Source organism: Equus przewalskii, chromosome 1, assembly GCF_037783145.1.
Source record: "Equus przewalskii isolate Varuska chromosome 1, EquPr2, whole genome shotgun sequence".
NCBI lineage: Eukaryota > Metazoa > Chordata > Mammalia > Perissodactyla > Equidae > Equus > Equus przewalskii.
Window position 1 is genome coordinate 60,820,123 of NC_091831.1, and position 14,117 is coordinate 60,834,239.

General features: G+C 35.5%; 1 protein-coding gene across 2 annotated transcripts in view; it reads left to right on the plus strand.

Moving 5' to 3' along the window:
* The window catches only part of MCU (mitochondrial calcium uniporter), a 188,508-nt gene that overhangs the window by 143,501 nt on the left and 30,890 nt on the right, over positions 1 to 14,117 (plus strand). For both annotated transcript variants that reach the window (XM_070565555.1, XM_008530593.2), the window contains exons 2-3: positions 513 to 582; positions 13,691 to 13,861. In XM_070565555.1, the coding sequence (XP_070421656.1) occupies positions 513 to 582; positions 13,691 to 13,861 (241 nt within the window). The remainder of the gene's footprint in view (positions 1 to 512; positions 583 to 13,690; positions 13,862 to 14,117) is intronic.

Genomic DNA, 14,117 nt, shown 5'->3' on the forward strand with positions numbered 1-14,117 from the left:
ATGGTAGTGATTAAGGACTGAAGGAGTGAGATTACCTGATCAAGTTAAAAAAAAAAAGGGAGAGTGAACAGCAGAAAGACTAAATTTCTACCCAATAACAGTAAATTTGTGATACAACTACTTACTGTCTTATTCCTAGTAAAAGACCTGAAGGAAATGCAAGTCTAAAAATAGGCAAAAGAAAGAAGAATCAAAAAATTTTAGTTTAGACATGGTAACACTTAAAACTGATATTAAATGCTTAAAAAAGTAGATGAAGAAGCAATTTATGTGATGTGTGTATATGTAAATGTGTTTGTATAAAATCCTGAAAACAAAATATTCATCACTGTTTGGATGATAAGAGTTTGAGAGACTTTTTATTTTCTTTCATCTGTATTTTTAAGCTTTTCTACAAAGAATACATATTATTTAAGTGATCAAAAAGCTATTATTTATTATATACATACACAAATGCATGTAACATTTGTTGTTCTGTCCTGACAGTAGATGTGTCTTTTTGTATTTTCTAGGTGCACCAAAGGCTCTCTTTTTGGCAGAATTTGGGAGTTGTTTATTGCAGTACTGTTGTGCCCTCTGATGGTAAGTTTTGGCAAATCCATTTTTTATGTCTAGTTTTTTTTTTCATTAACTCAATGTTTCCTATTCTCTAGCTGACATTTAAATTTATAAACCATACTCTTTCACTTAAGATGGGCTTGGAGTTAGAGAGAGAAGGGAGGCACTAACAAATAGAAGTCAAATTTGAATGAGGATCTAATGAATTTAGAGGAGAAATCAGGAAGAAAAACTAATAGACTCATCAAATTTTCATAGATCATGGAATATTATTATGTAGTCTTTTCATTTATGTTTTAAAACTGGGGACATAGTGTGAAGATCGCAGAAGCGCCATCTTTGGTATTTCCTAACCATTGGGTCTTCCTATTCTAGATAATGATTAAGTGCTCCAGCTCCTTCGTGCATCAGAACCTAGACAGAAGCAGTTCAAAATCAGAGACCTCCTGCTCTTGCTTGTCCTTTTCTTCCCTTAGGCTTAGGGCTGTAATACTCTTCCTTGATGTGGGAAAGAATAAACGGATGCTTGAGGGCTGCACACAGACCTTTGTATATGTCCATGGTGCCACAAACAGGCAACAGGCTTTGATAGTTTTTACTATAGTGGAGGATATATGTTTACAACTCTTGTCATTTCTCTTACCCAGTACTGCACGTTTACAATAGATTGTTTGCTTAGGCTTGACTGTTAAATATATTTCCTCTGTGTAAAATTTAGTTTAATAGAACTCTAATTTCAACCTTATAAACATTAATTTATAGGCATAGCAACCATCAAAAGAGCATCCTGCAAATATATAAGGACACCTAAAACTGAAGAAACCTCAGATGAGTCATGGAAGTCCTAGGATCTCCTGTATTTAATCAGTATAGGTACTGGCAGTATTATCAGAACTCCCTCCCCAAAGATCCTTGGTTATCTGAGTATATAGACAGTGTGCTCCTATTTGCTAAATTCTCTAAACTTGGAGGAAATATCCATTTGTGATTATTCATTTGTAGTATGGAAAGGTTGAAAGGAAAAATAGGCCAGAATCAAAATAAGGAAAATAGTAGCTGGCTTTTCTTTTTCTTATCTCTTAGAGACATAAAGAATTAATAAAGTAATATCAATATATAAATTAAAAAGCAGCACTCAGCACTTTGTTACAGCTGAGGACAGGTAGCTGTGTTGCCCCCAGTCAAAAGTGAGTAGGTACACAGGTGCCAGTACTTCCCACATGACTGAGAGCCAGAGGACCATAATGCCACTGACTGCATTCCCTCCTTACACCCCTCCAAAACAGTGGGTAGGTATCCCTCTAAACCTTTACACTCACTGTTGTGGCCCATTAAACAACCAAATGGGATCTGTTCACATCCATGCCAGCACCACTCTCAGGTTCATTACCTTCCTCCATGGTTTATTGCAGGTTAACATCATTAGATAGTTTCAAGAAAGGATTTCTCTCAATGTAAAAAATATTGTTTATAGTGCTGAATCCTCTCAGCTTTTGCTGAACTAACAGCATTTTAGTCAAAAAAGCTTTTATAGTATTGTCTGAAATTGTTATATATTCACTGTCAGTATATATCAATATATATTCAGTAAGTTAAATATATTCAATATCAACTAAGTCACACTACAAGACACTCATGTGCCAGTGGTTGTTATGATATTCAGTGACAATTAATTTGAACTAATGAATTCATATTGAAATTTGTATTATTAATTTTACCACTTAATGCAGTTACTATTATCCTGTATACCAGTCTGTATGGAAGTATTTCAGTAATGTAACAATAGTATAGTTGTATTCAGGTATCTGGCTGAATGTTGTCCCAGGACATAAATGCTAGTAGGTTGTCCCTATGTTTCATGAGAGTTTGAAGGCAATACTTTTACAAAAGCTAAAAGGATACATACTTAAAAAAAATAAAATAAAATGGCTCCCAAAATTTCTGCCAATACTATTGCCCTTCTTAAGAAAACCAATTTATACTAGTTATCAAAAAATAGAAGCACAAAATTATTTGATTTAATGCAGCTTAGTATCCTTACTGCCCTCATATTGTACATCTCTCTTATTTTGTGCTTCTAAATTAATTTTACCTTAGGTCAGTATAGCATATGAGAGAACTCTGCTTAATGCACAGCTACTTCAATAGAGTTTAGCCACCAGTAATAAACATCTCTGCCATCATTCATTGCTCTTTGTCTTGACGGCTGGGTCATATTCTATAGCAAAAGAGGACTTGACCCTCTTTTTGTTGTTGTTTTTGTTTTTTATTGTGAGGAAGATTCACCCTGAGCTACCATCTCTTGCTAATCCTCCTCTTTTTTTGCTTGAGGAAGATTAGCCCTGAGCTAACATCTGTGCCAATATTCCTCTATTTTTTGTATGTGGGCTGCCTCCACAGCATGGATGATGAAAGGAGTAGGTCCACACCTGGAATCGGAATCTGTGAACCTGGGCCACCAAAGCTGAGTGTGTGGAACGTTAACCACTCGGCCACGTGGCCAGCCCCTTGACCCTCATTTTTTAAAAGTGCAAAATCTAAAATACCGTATTATATAATCATGTATTTATATACCTAGTATATATACCTAATATAACTGCTTCTCAATAATTGCTTGTTAGTTATGTTGACAAATCTTCTAGTTATGACTATGACAGTTGATATAAAACATATAGATTATCTTAAATGTTTAACCTCCCTACAAAAGCAATCTAAAAGAGTCTTAATTTTTATTGTGTCATAAATACTTCTGCGGGTCCTGGTGAAAGCTCTAGATTCTTTCTCTAGAAAAAAAACCTTATATATACACATAGCAAATTTTACATGTAATTTCTTAGTGATACAGACTCCCTCAAACCAATTTGTGGAATCCCTAGTCTCATGGACCTCAACTCAAGACCTGCTTTGGATACATTGCACACAGGTACACATGCACGTATCCATATCCACGCCCGTGTTCCTTTTCATGAGAGGTATTATGCTTAGAGGTTGAGCCGAGCTTTGGACTCAGACAGACCTAGGTTTGCCCCCTAGTTCCATCACTTAACCACCTTATAACCTTAAGCAAGGTATTTAACTTCTCAAACTTCTTTCCTCATCTCTGAAATGGAGATATTAATAGTTACCATCTCCAAGAAAAAAATGTGCTTACCCTGCAGAAATAGTACTTACCCACCAGAAACACTTATTCTATGAAGAGTGATTGTGGTAGTGTTAAAGATCCCTAATCTAAAAAATATGGTTTTGAGCTTCTCATTTTTTTTTTTTTTTAAGATTTTATTTTTTCCTTTTTCTCCCCAAAGCCCCCCAGTACATAGTTGTATATTCTTCGTTGTGGGTTCTTCTAGTTGTGGCACGTGGGACGCCGCCTCAGCGTGGTCTGATGAGCAGTGCCATGTCCGCGCCCAGGATTCGAACCAACGAAACACTGGGCCGCCTGCAGCGGAGCGCGCGAACTTAACCACTCGGCCACGGGGCCAGCCCCTTGAGCTTCTCATTTTAATTTGTCTGTGCCCTAGATCCTCGACTATAAAATGACTAACAGTGAAATTTTTTGATTGTATGGTTTATACCTTCTCAAGGCCTTCAAAGCCTGTTAATGAGAGTTAAGAATGAGAGTAATTCTGCTGTAGACCAGTTGACTATATAATTAATATATAATTTATCATCCATTCCAGGACACTTTTGAGAGCGAAAGGGAGGCAACCAGAGTTGCCCTGACGATTTTTAATAGTATAAGCTAGGACATATTTTCACTTTACTTATAGTGAAAGTGCCAAAGGTGAGCTAGAGTAAGAGCAAGGGAAATAACCTCATGTAGCCACCTTCATTTCTCTATCCAGAAATGTAATGCTACTCAGTTAGCCCTGTATTGAGAATGGTAGTAGAAAGTTGTGTTTATTTTGTAGTTAACAAAGGATCTGAGATTTCCTCACAAAAATTGCTTGAGGGCAAATAATTTTAGTAATGAAGGGTTACTGGAAATTCCTGTTTAGTAATAAAGAATCAGTAATAAACAATTAACCAACCCAAGTATAGATAATATGTAAATTCTTAACCTAAGGTCTGTGGATGGTTTGGGGAACTAGATATATGCCCTAATTTTTTTTCTTTGGTTTTTGTTCTCTTACTTCTTTTTAAAGCTTTGTTGAGATATATTTTACATACCATAAAATTCACCTATCATGTAAGCATCATAATAATCCAGCTTTAGACCTCTTCCTTCACCCCTAAATGTTCCCCTGTTCCTGTTTTATAATCAATCCCTACTCTCATCCTAAGCCCCAGGCAACCACTTATCTACTTTCTGTCTCTATAGTTAAAGCTTTTCTAAAAATGTCATATAGATGGACTCATGCACTATGTAGTCTTTTGCATCTAGCATCTTTTACATATCATAATGCTTTTTAGGTTTATCCATTTCGTAGTATGTATTGTAGTTCTTTATTTTTATTGCTGAGTAGTATCCTAATATGTGGAAATAATCACATTTTATTCATTCACCAAATTAAAGACGTTTGGATTGTTTTCCATTTTGGACTATCAAGAATAATGCTGCTATCAGCATTTACTTTTAAGTCTTTTTGTGGACATATGTTTTCATTTCTCTTGGGTAGATACTTAGGAGTGAAATGGTTGGGTCATATGGTAAGTATGTGCTTAACTTTTTAAGAAATTGCAAAACTGTTTTCCAGTGTGGCTCTACTTGCATTCCCACCAGGATTGGATGAGTGTTCCAGGTCCCTCATGTCCTCCCTAACACTCAGTATGATCAGTCTTCTTGATTATAGACATTCTAATGGATGTGTGGTATTATTTTGTGATTTTAATTTGCATTTCACTGATGCCTAATGATGTTGAGCATCTTTTAATGTGCTTATTAACCATTGAAATATTTTCTTTGGTGAAGTGTCCAAACTTTTGCCCATTTAAAAAAATTGAGCATCTTCTTAGTATTGATTTATAAGGGTTCTTTATATATTCTAGAGTTTTTCCTATTACTTTTAAAATAGTTTTGGAGGAAAGGGAAGAAGATTTTGTTGAGTCATGTTGTGTTATTAATGGTTACTCTTGTACGCAGTGGGAATTCTATATTTATTGTCATTATCATAGTGAGAGCACAAACATACCCCACCACTATTTTTCTTTCCAACTTTTAAAAACTTGACAACCAAAACATTGTTGAGCATAAAGGCAAGTTGTAGAAGGTTGTATACAGTGGGACCATTTATGTAAAGTTTAAATACAAGCAAAAACCATGCTGTGTTTAGTTATTTAATACTGTTATAGCAAATTACAGCAATACTTAGTGGTTTAAAACAACAATAACACTTTATTGTCTCATGTTTTTGTGGATTAGGAATTCAGGAACTGTTTAGCTGGGCAATTCGAGGTCTCATGTGGTTATAATCTCATGTTAGTTAGGACTGCAATCGTCTGAAGGCTTGACTGGAGCTGAAGGATCCAATTGTAAGGTGGCTGACAATATGGCTGAGAAATTGGTTCTGGCTCTTGGTGGAGGCCCCACTTCTTCTGCATGGTGGCTTCTCCATAGGGCTGCAGGATTATCCCTCTGATGTGAGTACTGGCTTCCTCCAGAGCAAGTGATCCAAGAGAGCAAGACAGAAGCTATACAATCGTTTATGGCATAGCTTTGGTAGTTATACACTATCACATCTGCTGTAGTCTACTGATTTTTCAGACCAGCCCTGATTTGATATGGGATGGGGCCAAACAAGGATGTGAATACCTAAAGGCAAGGATCATAGAGAGCCATCTCAGAGGCTGGCTATCTCAATACTATATATTATATATTGACATTTGTGTATGTGTATGTGTCTGTGTCTGTCTCTGTCTATCTATCTGCCTGCCTGTATGTATGTATGTATGTATGTATGTATATCATAGATGGGAATTATAAACACCACATACCAACTTCAGGATAGTGATTTCCTTTGGAGAAAGAAAGATTACCCTGCTTCATAGTGGATAAGTTTTTGAACGGGAGCAAGGATGGAATGAAGTAAGGGGTTCAATGACAATGTAGCTGATAGAAGAAAGAGGCAGTGGTGGCCTGGGCTAAGATGATGGTAGTACAGAGAACTGGAGGGATTAGAGATGTTTAGAAAATATATTGAAAGGATGTTGTGACTGATTAGATATGGGAAATATCACGTTCTGGCTCTAAGAGTAGTCAAGGATATCAGATGATTTTCTGGATTGGGCAATAGTTAAATAATGGTGGTGTTATTGACAAATGAGAAATGTCGGAGATGAGTGGTTCAGGGAAGATGAATTCAATTTTAGGATTTTTGAGTTTGAGGTGTGCCTTTGGAAAACCCAGTTGTCCGGCAGACAATTGAATATAGGTTTGGGACATGATCAGCATTTAGTTGGTAGCTGACACTTTAGAAGGACATGAGATTTCATGGAGAATGTGCAGATTGAGAAACGCAGAGGCCTAGAACAAAGCACTTAGAAACTTGCAAGGGATGAATACAGGAAGAAGAGCCTATGAAGGAAAATTAGAAGATGTACACAGAAAGGTAAAAACAACCAGGAGAGTGTGGAATCACAAAAGCCAAGAGGAAAGCTTTTTATAAAGTCAAGGAGAGGTTAACGTCATTAAGTGCTGTTAAACACGCAAGTTAAGGGCTACAGTTCCCACTGAATTTAACAACCTTGTGATATGTATGACTAGGAGAAAACAATTTTTTAGTCAGATGATGAGATCCAAAGCCACTTTGCATTGGCTTGAACTGTATGACCTTGGGAACATCATCTAACCTTCCTGGACTTTATTATTCTTAGCTGTAAAAGAAGGATGTTAGCCTGTATGATTTCTCTGCCCCTTCAGACACTAAAAATTCTGTTATTATATTTCACATTCTTGATACAGAGTATTACAGAAAAGGGAAAGAAAAGAAACAGACGATGGCAAGATCATAAGCCACTGGAATCATCCATCATATAAAGTTCAACTTTAAGTAGCTTTGCAGAAAAAACCCTTTATGTGTTTCCTTATTGTACCAGCTCCCTTTCATAGTAAGTCCTTAAGATATATACAGCCATGTTCATGAGATATGTTGATGCAAATAACCGTAATCTATAAATCAAATTTGGAGTGAGTTTATTATGAGCCAATTTGAGGTCTATAGTCCTGGAGAACTTTTCCACCAAGGAAGGAAACTCCCCATAGAATAGATGTACAGAGTGGTTGTATACCATCTTGGAACAAAGAGCGTGCATCACATATGACAGGAATATCTCTTTTACTACTGTCACAAGATTCTTTGCTAGCAGAGCAGGTCAGTGGTCTCAAGGTGAGCACAGCAAGTCAGTGGTCAGCAGGTCAATGGTCACAGGATGGGTTAAGGCAGGTCAGTAGTTCAGTAGTTAATTCTTAGCTTCTGGGAAGAAATGCTTATTCTGAAATGCTGATACAGGAGAGGCAACATCTCTTTAAGAGCATCATTTTTGGCTTCGGGACATTATAAATGTTTAAAGTATAAACGTACAATGCATGCTCAATGGGCTACATCAGGCCCTTCTGGAAAAACAAAGTCAGGCCAAATTAGTTTTAAACCAAATGGCTTCCTCATATACCCCAGTATATCCTACTGCTTTTCATTTGTTCATCAGAAGATATATTTTAGAGAAGATTTTCCCCATTATTTTGAACACCAACCAAACTTATTACTATGAGTTTTTTAAGCATTTTTTAACAATTATCTAAATAACAAGCACTTATATTTTATGACTTTTTCTATACCTGATGCCCCAAAGGTATTTTTCAAACAAATTTGTGCCTTCTTCAACCCCAAATGTATGTTTTCCTTGCACTTCTCTTCTTAGTCCCGAAAATTCCTTGCCTTTTTGTCTTTATGCCTAAATCAGTTGTCATGTTCTGTCTCTCAGTGTTCATATTGGATGCCCCATAATTTCTAGGTTTCTTGGAAACACACTGCTGTAGAACTCACTTAGATTATTTCTTATTTTATTGAAATGGAAATCAAAGGAAAACCCAACCAAAATCTACTTGATGCAGTTTACACCTAAAAAGAATGTTTGTCTCCAGAGAAATAGTAGCTGACAACTGTCAATAGCTTGTCAATGCCTATTGTGACTCTACAACAGCCAGCGCTATTTTATATATTGTTAAACTTGAGGAACTTTGGTAATTGTTCTTCTTTGGTTGCAAACCAAGAAATCTAACATTTACATTACAATATAGTGTGTGGGAAAGAAGGAGACCTGGGGATTTATTTCAAAAGCAGTATTATAATAAAGGTTTGTCAGTTCTGAAATGTGCTATTCCACGTAGAGTTTCTCAAAGCTTTCATTTTTCATTCATTTGAAAGGCTTCATGATCTTTAAAGGAAAAAGTTAAAGTGGGTGAGAAAGACCTTAATTTTCTCTGTTGACTTTGTCTCAGTTATTTTAAAACAGTAAACCCTAAGCACTTAGCTGTGAAACCAATGTTTTAGTGATATCTGCCATACTTCACGTAAGATTCTCAGATTCCTATCTTTTATTTAAATTCAACTCTGTATACTTCTTGAAATCTGTGGTTGAATAGTTTTTTCACACATAGAAAGAGGATAATTGGGGTGAAAAACACCAGGTGAACAAGTTAATCACCTAATTTTATGACCCCATCATCACTACTGTCTATAGAAGAGATAGGAATATTCATATTAGTGGCTATGAATTTAGGGAAACACTAGATTGGTAAGCATTCTTTTGAAATGAGAGAGACAATGACAATTTTCAAATATCTTTAGATATTGAAAACTTTAGATAGTACATGCTATGTATTAAGTTCATATTACTATTTTTGGCCTCTTCTTCCTTAGGAACATAGACTACCCTTTTGGAAGGGATAAAGAAAGGGAGATTTCTGACTTTGCTTCTTTTTAGTTTTTATATAAAAATTCATGTATCCACAAAGAATTAAGTGCTATGAGAATTGCTGTCCTTCTGTCAACAACTAGAACACTAGACAAAATATGTGAAACTACAGTTTTTAGACATTGGATAATAAGCAGGACAGGACTGTGATCTCTGAGAGAAGAGAAACAAATGAGATTAACCCTACGTTGCTTCAGCTCACAGCCTGAGGTTTTGACTAAATTCTAAACCACAATACCAGGCTAGAACAACTTCCAAGGAAATAACAATTACCAGAAGCTGTAAAATGAATAATTCTTAGTGCTCGTACTGGGCCAGAAATCATTTGACTTCCCTCCAGCCATAGGGGAGAGACATCACTGAATATATAAACAATGAGTAGAGACTCCCAGAAGAACTATACCTTAGCAGTAAGGCCAAATTTGCCCTAGAATAAAGGATTTTCTAGGTGTGTCCTAAAATACCTGAAAAGATCAAACTAACATGCAAGTAACTGAACTATACAACAAGATCTAGCACTCAACAATGTAAAGTCATCATGTCTAACCTTCAGTCAGAAATTACTAGGCATTTGAAGAAGCAGGAAAAAAATCATTCAATAGAAACAGACCTAGAAATGACAGAGATGATGGAATTAACAAAGATTTTTAAGTAGCTATTATAAATATGATCCTTATATTCAGGAAGAAAAAGGAAAACGTAAGCATAAAGTGAAGAAAAGTAGGGCTGGCACTGTGGCATAGTGGTTAAGTTCTTATGCTCCACTTTGGCAGTCTGGGGTTCACAGGTTCAGATCCCAGGCTTGGACCTACATACCACTCGTCAAGCCATGCTGTGGCAGGTGACCCACATACAAAATAGAGGAAGATTGGCACAGATGTTAGCTCAGGGACAATCTTCCTCATCAAAAAAAAAGAAAAAAAAGTAGAAGATATAAACAATAAATAGAACTTCTAGAGATGAATGATATAATATCTGAAATGAAAAACTTTGTGAGGAAATTAACAGCAGATTAGAAACTGCTGAAGAAAAGATCAGTGACATTGAAGTGCATAGCAATTAAAACTATCCAGAATGAATCTGAGAGGGAAAAAACCCTGAAATGTTTGAAGAGAGCCTCAGTGCCCTGTGAGACAATATCACATGGTATAATATTAAGTGTAACTGGAATCCCAGAAGGAGAAGGGTGGGAGACAAAAAAAATATTTGAATAATGGCCAAAATTTTTCCAAATTTGATGAAAACTATGAGCCCACAGATCTAAGAAGTTTAACAATTCCCAAATAGAATAATCATAAAGAAAACCATATAAAGGAACTTTATAGTCAAATTGTTGAAAACCAATGATAAAGAGAAAATATTAAAAGCAGCCAGAGGCAAAAAGACATATTACATACAGAGGAACAAAGATAAGAATATATATGAATTTATCATATACTATGCAAACCAGAAAACGTAAGTTCTTTAGAGTACTAAAAGGAAAAAACATCTGTCAACCTAGAGTTTTTTACACAGCAAAAATATCTTTCAAAAATGAAGGTGAAATAAAGACTTTTTCAGGTTTACCGTAGCTGAGAGAATTTATTGCCAATACATCTGCAATACAGGAATTGTTTAAAGAAGCTCCTGAGGCAAAAGGAAAGTGATACCAAATGGAAATTTGGATCTATACAAAAGGAATGAGAAACACCAAAAGGGTAAATATGTGTGTAAATATAAAAGATTTTTTTTCCTCATTTTAAAATTTCTTTAAAATATAATCAGTTGTCAAAGTAAAAATAATGTATTGTGTGGTTTATAATATGTAGAAATAAAATGTATAAGAACAATAGCACAAAACGGGAGATGGAAGTTTGTTGTTGTAGGGTTCTCTACACTATACCTGAAATAGTATATTGTTTGAAGACTGACTGTGGTAAGTTAAACATTTATATTGTAACCTTTGGGGAGGGTTCAGCAAACTCATTAGGCCAAATCCGCCCACTACTTATTTTTGTAAATAAAGTTTATTGGAACACAGCCATGCCCATTTGTTTACATAGTGCCAACAGCTGCTTTTGCATCACAGTGCAGTCTATAGTTACAACAGAGATCTAATGGCCCACAAAGCATTAAGATTTAATATCTAGCCCTTTACAGAAAATGTTGCCAATACCTACCATAGAGTAACCCGTAAAAATGTTTTTAAAGTATGGTTAAAAAGCCAATAGTAGAGATTAAATGTAATTATAAAAATACTCAGTTAATCTAAAAGAGGGTAAGAACAGAGGATAAGTAGAGGAAAGAATGGTTGGGTCAAGAAAACAAGTAACAAGATGGTAGGTTTATACACAACCATATTTATAATTTATTAAATGCAAATGATATGCAACTTTAATTAAAAGGCAGAGATTGTCAGATTGGATAAAATAGCAAGACCCAACTATATGCTGTCTACAGGAAATCCACTTTAAATATAAAGACACAGATAGCTTAAAAGTAAAAGGATAAGAAAAGGTATATCACAAAAATAAATGTCCACACAAAGACTTGTAAGTGAACCATCATAAAAACTTTACTCATAGTAGCCAAAGACTGGAAACAATCCAAATATCAATTAACAGGTGAATGGATAAACAAATTATGGTGTATCTGAATGAACTGCTAATGTATGCAACAACATGGATGAATCTCAAAATCTTTATGCTGAGAGAAAGGAGCCAGATACAAAAGAGTACATACCATATAATTCCAGTAATATAAAATTCTAAAAAAACTAAATATAATCTGTGGAGACAAAAATCAAATCAGTGGTTGCCCAGGGATCAGCTGGGATGGGGATCAAGGGACTTTTGAGGGGTACTAGAAATGTTCTTCATCTTGATTATTGTGTCAAAACTCATCAGATGTCCACTTAAACTAAGAGTGTATTTTGTTATTTATAAACTATGCCCTTAATAAAGGATACTTTTAAAGTTTAAGTCATGAAAGAATGTAGTGTGAGGCTTTGTATACATTGTAGGCCTTATAAGTTACTAGAATAGGCAAGGAAATAAGATGTAAATGACTCCAACTATGGGAAATTTGATGCATTTGGAATTTCTGGAACATTAATCTATATGTATTTCCTCTCAACTCTTCAATTTTGAGGGGAATGAATCCTTAGAAATATTATAGAATGTATCTTTTGATTCTTAAAAAAAGCTAATAAAGAAACATCACTTATGTATCAAGGAGTGTGCTAAGTGTTTTAAATGGTTTATTTTATTTATTTGTCACAACAACTCTGTCAGTTAAGGATTAGATCCATTTTATATATGAAAAAAGTGAGGCTCAGAGAAGTTATATCATATACCTGAAGTTAAAGAGCCAGGATTCTCTCCCAGATTTTACTCGAAAGCCTATTTTCCTTCACAGGCTAGTGCTCACTTCTCATCTTTAAATGCTTGGTTGCTAATGTAAAAAATTCTGGTTCAAAATTTATTTATTTAAAAAAATCATTTGAAAATGATTTTGAAAGGGAATTATTCTGACATTTGTTTTAGTGACTAAGGCTACGTAAATCAAGACTATTGAGGAAAAAGATGAGGAATTCTGCATTGTACTGTTGTAGAAAATCCTTTCAGTTATATAGGTTATGATGTTTCCCTTAATAACTTTTTGTTAAGAAATCCCAGATAGTTGAGCTTTGGCTTCTAGCTAACCTCAGAAAGATGTTCAAGAGAACATAAAAGGAGTTGTTTTTGATTACATCATAATATGTCCGTATGAGTTAACTGTCCTTGAGTAAGAGTCTCGCTTATTAGTAAACTTTCAGATGTCATTCCCCAGGGATTCTTGAAAGCGCTGGCTCCCAAGAGCCACCTCCTGCAGGTTATAGCGTCTGGCCTAGCAATCTCTGGCTCCTTAATAAAATCTTACTAAATGGAATCAGGGTTTATATTCACCAATACCAAGAACTTTACCTCAGATTCCTGGGAAAGCCTCTCCTTGATCCACTTAGAAGATAATCCTTTGCATGTTTTTTTTTCTCTGAAAAAAAAAATTGTGTCATCCATATGATCTTCCATAAGCCAGTTCCCAGAATAACCTTCAACTAAAACTACAGGCATATTCTTCAACCTTTGAAAACATTTTGAACCACGCTAATGATAATAGACCCGCATTTAAGACGAGCAATGAGGTAGCTTTAACTTATAATAAAATCTAATTATCATATGATTTATGGATCTTTTTCACTCAGATGTAACAGTGGTCTATCAAAATGGGTTACCTGTGATATCTGTGAGGCTACCATCCCGGCGTGAGCGCTGCCAGTTCACACTCAAACCTATCTCAGACTCTGTTGGTGTGTTTTTACGACAACTGCAAGAAGAGGATCGGGGAATTGACAGAGTTGCCATCTATTCACCAGGTATAGTCGCTTTCATTATTAATTCCCACCCACCCCTCACTTCCCCTCAAACCACTTCTACACACACACACGCATCACTGCAAAAGAATTCCATACTGGTAACCTTAGAACACATTTTTTTGCTTAGCAAATGTCAGGAGAGACAGTGATTTCTCTCCTAGTTCTCAGAATATAATTCTTCAGTTTAAGCAAATGTATATAGACAGGGAGTCTCATTCAGAAGCACCTCACATATAATGCCATGGGCAAAGATGAG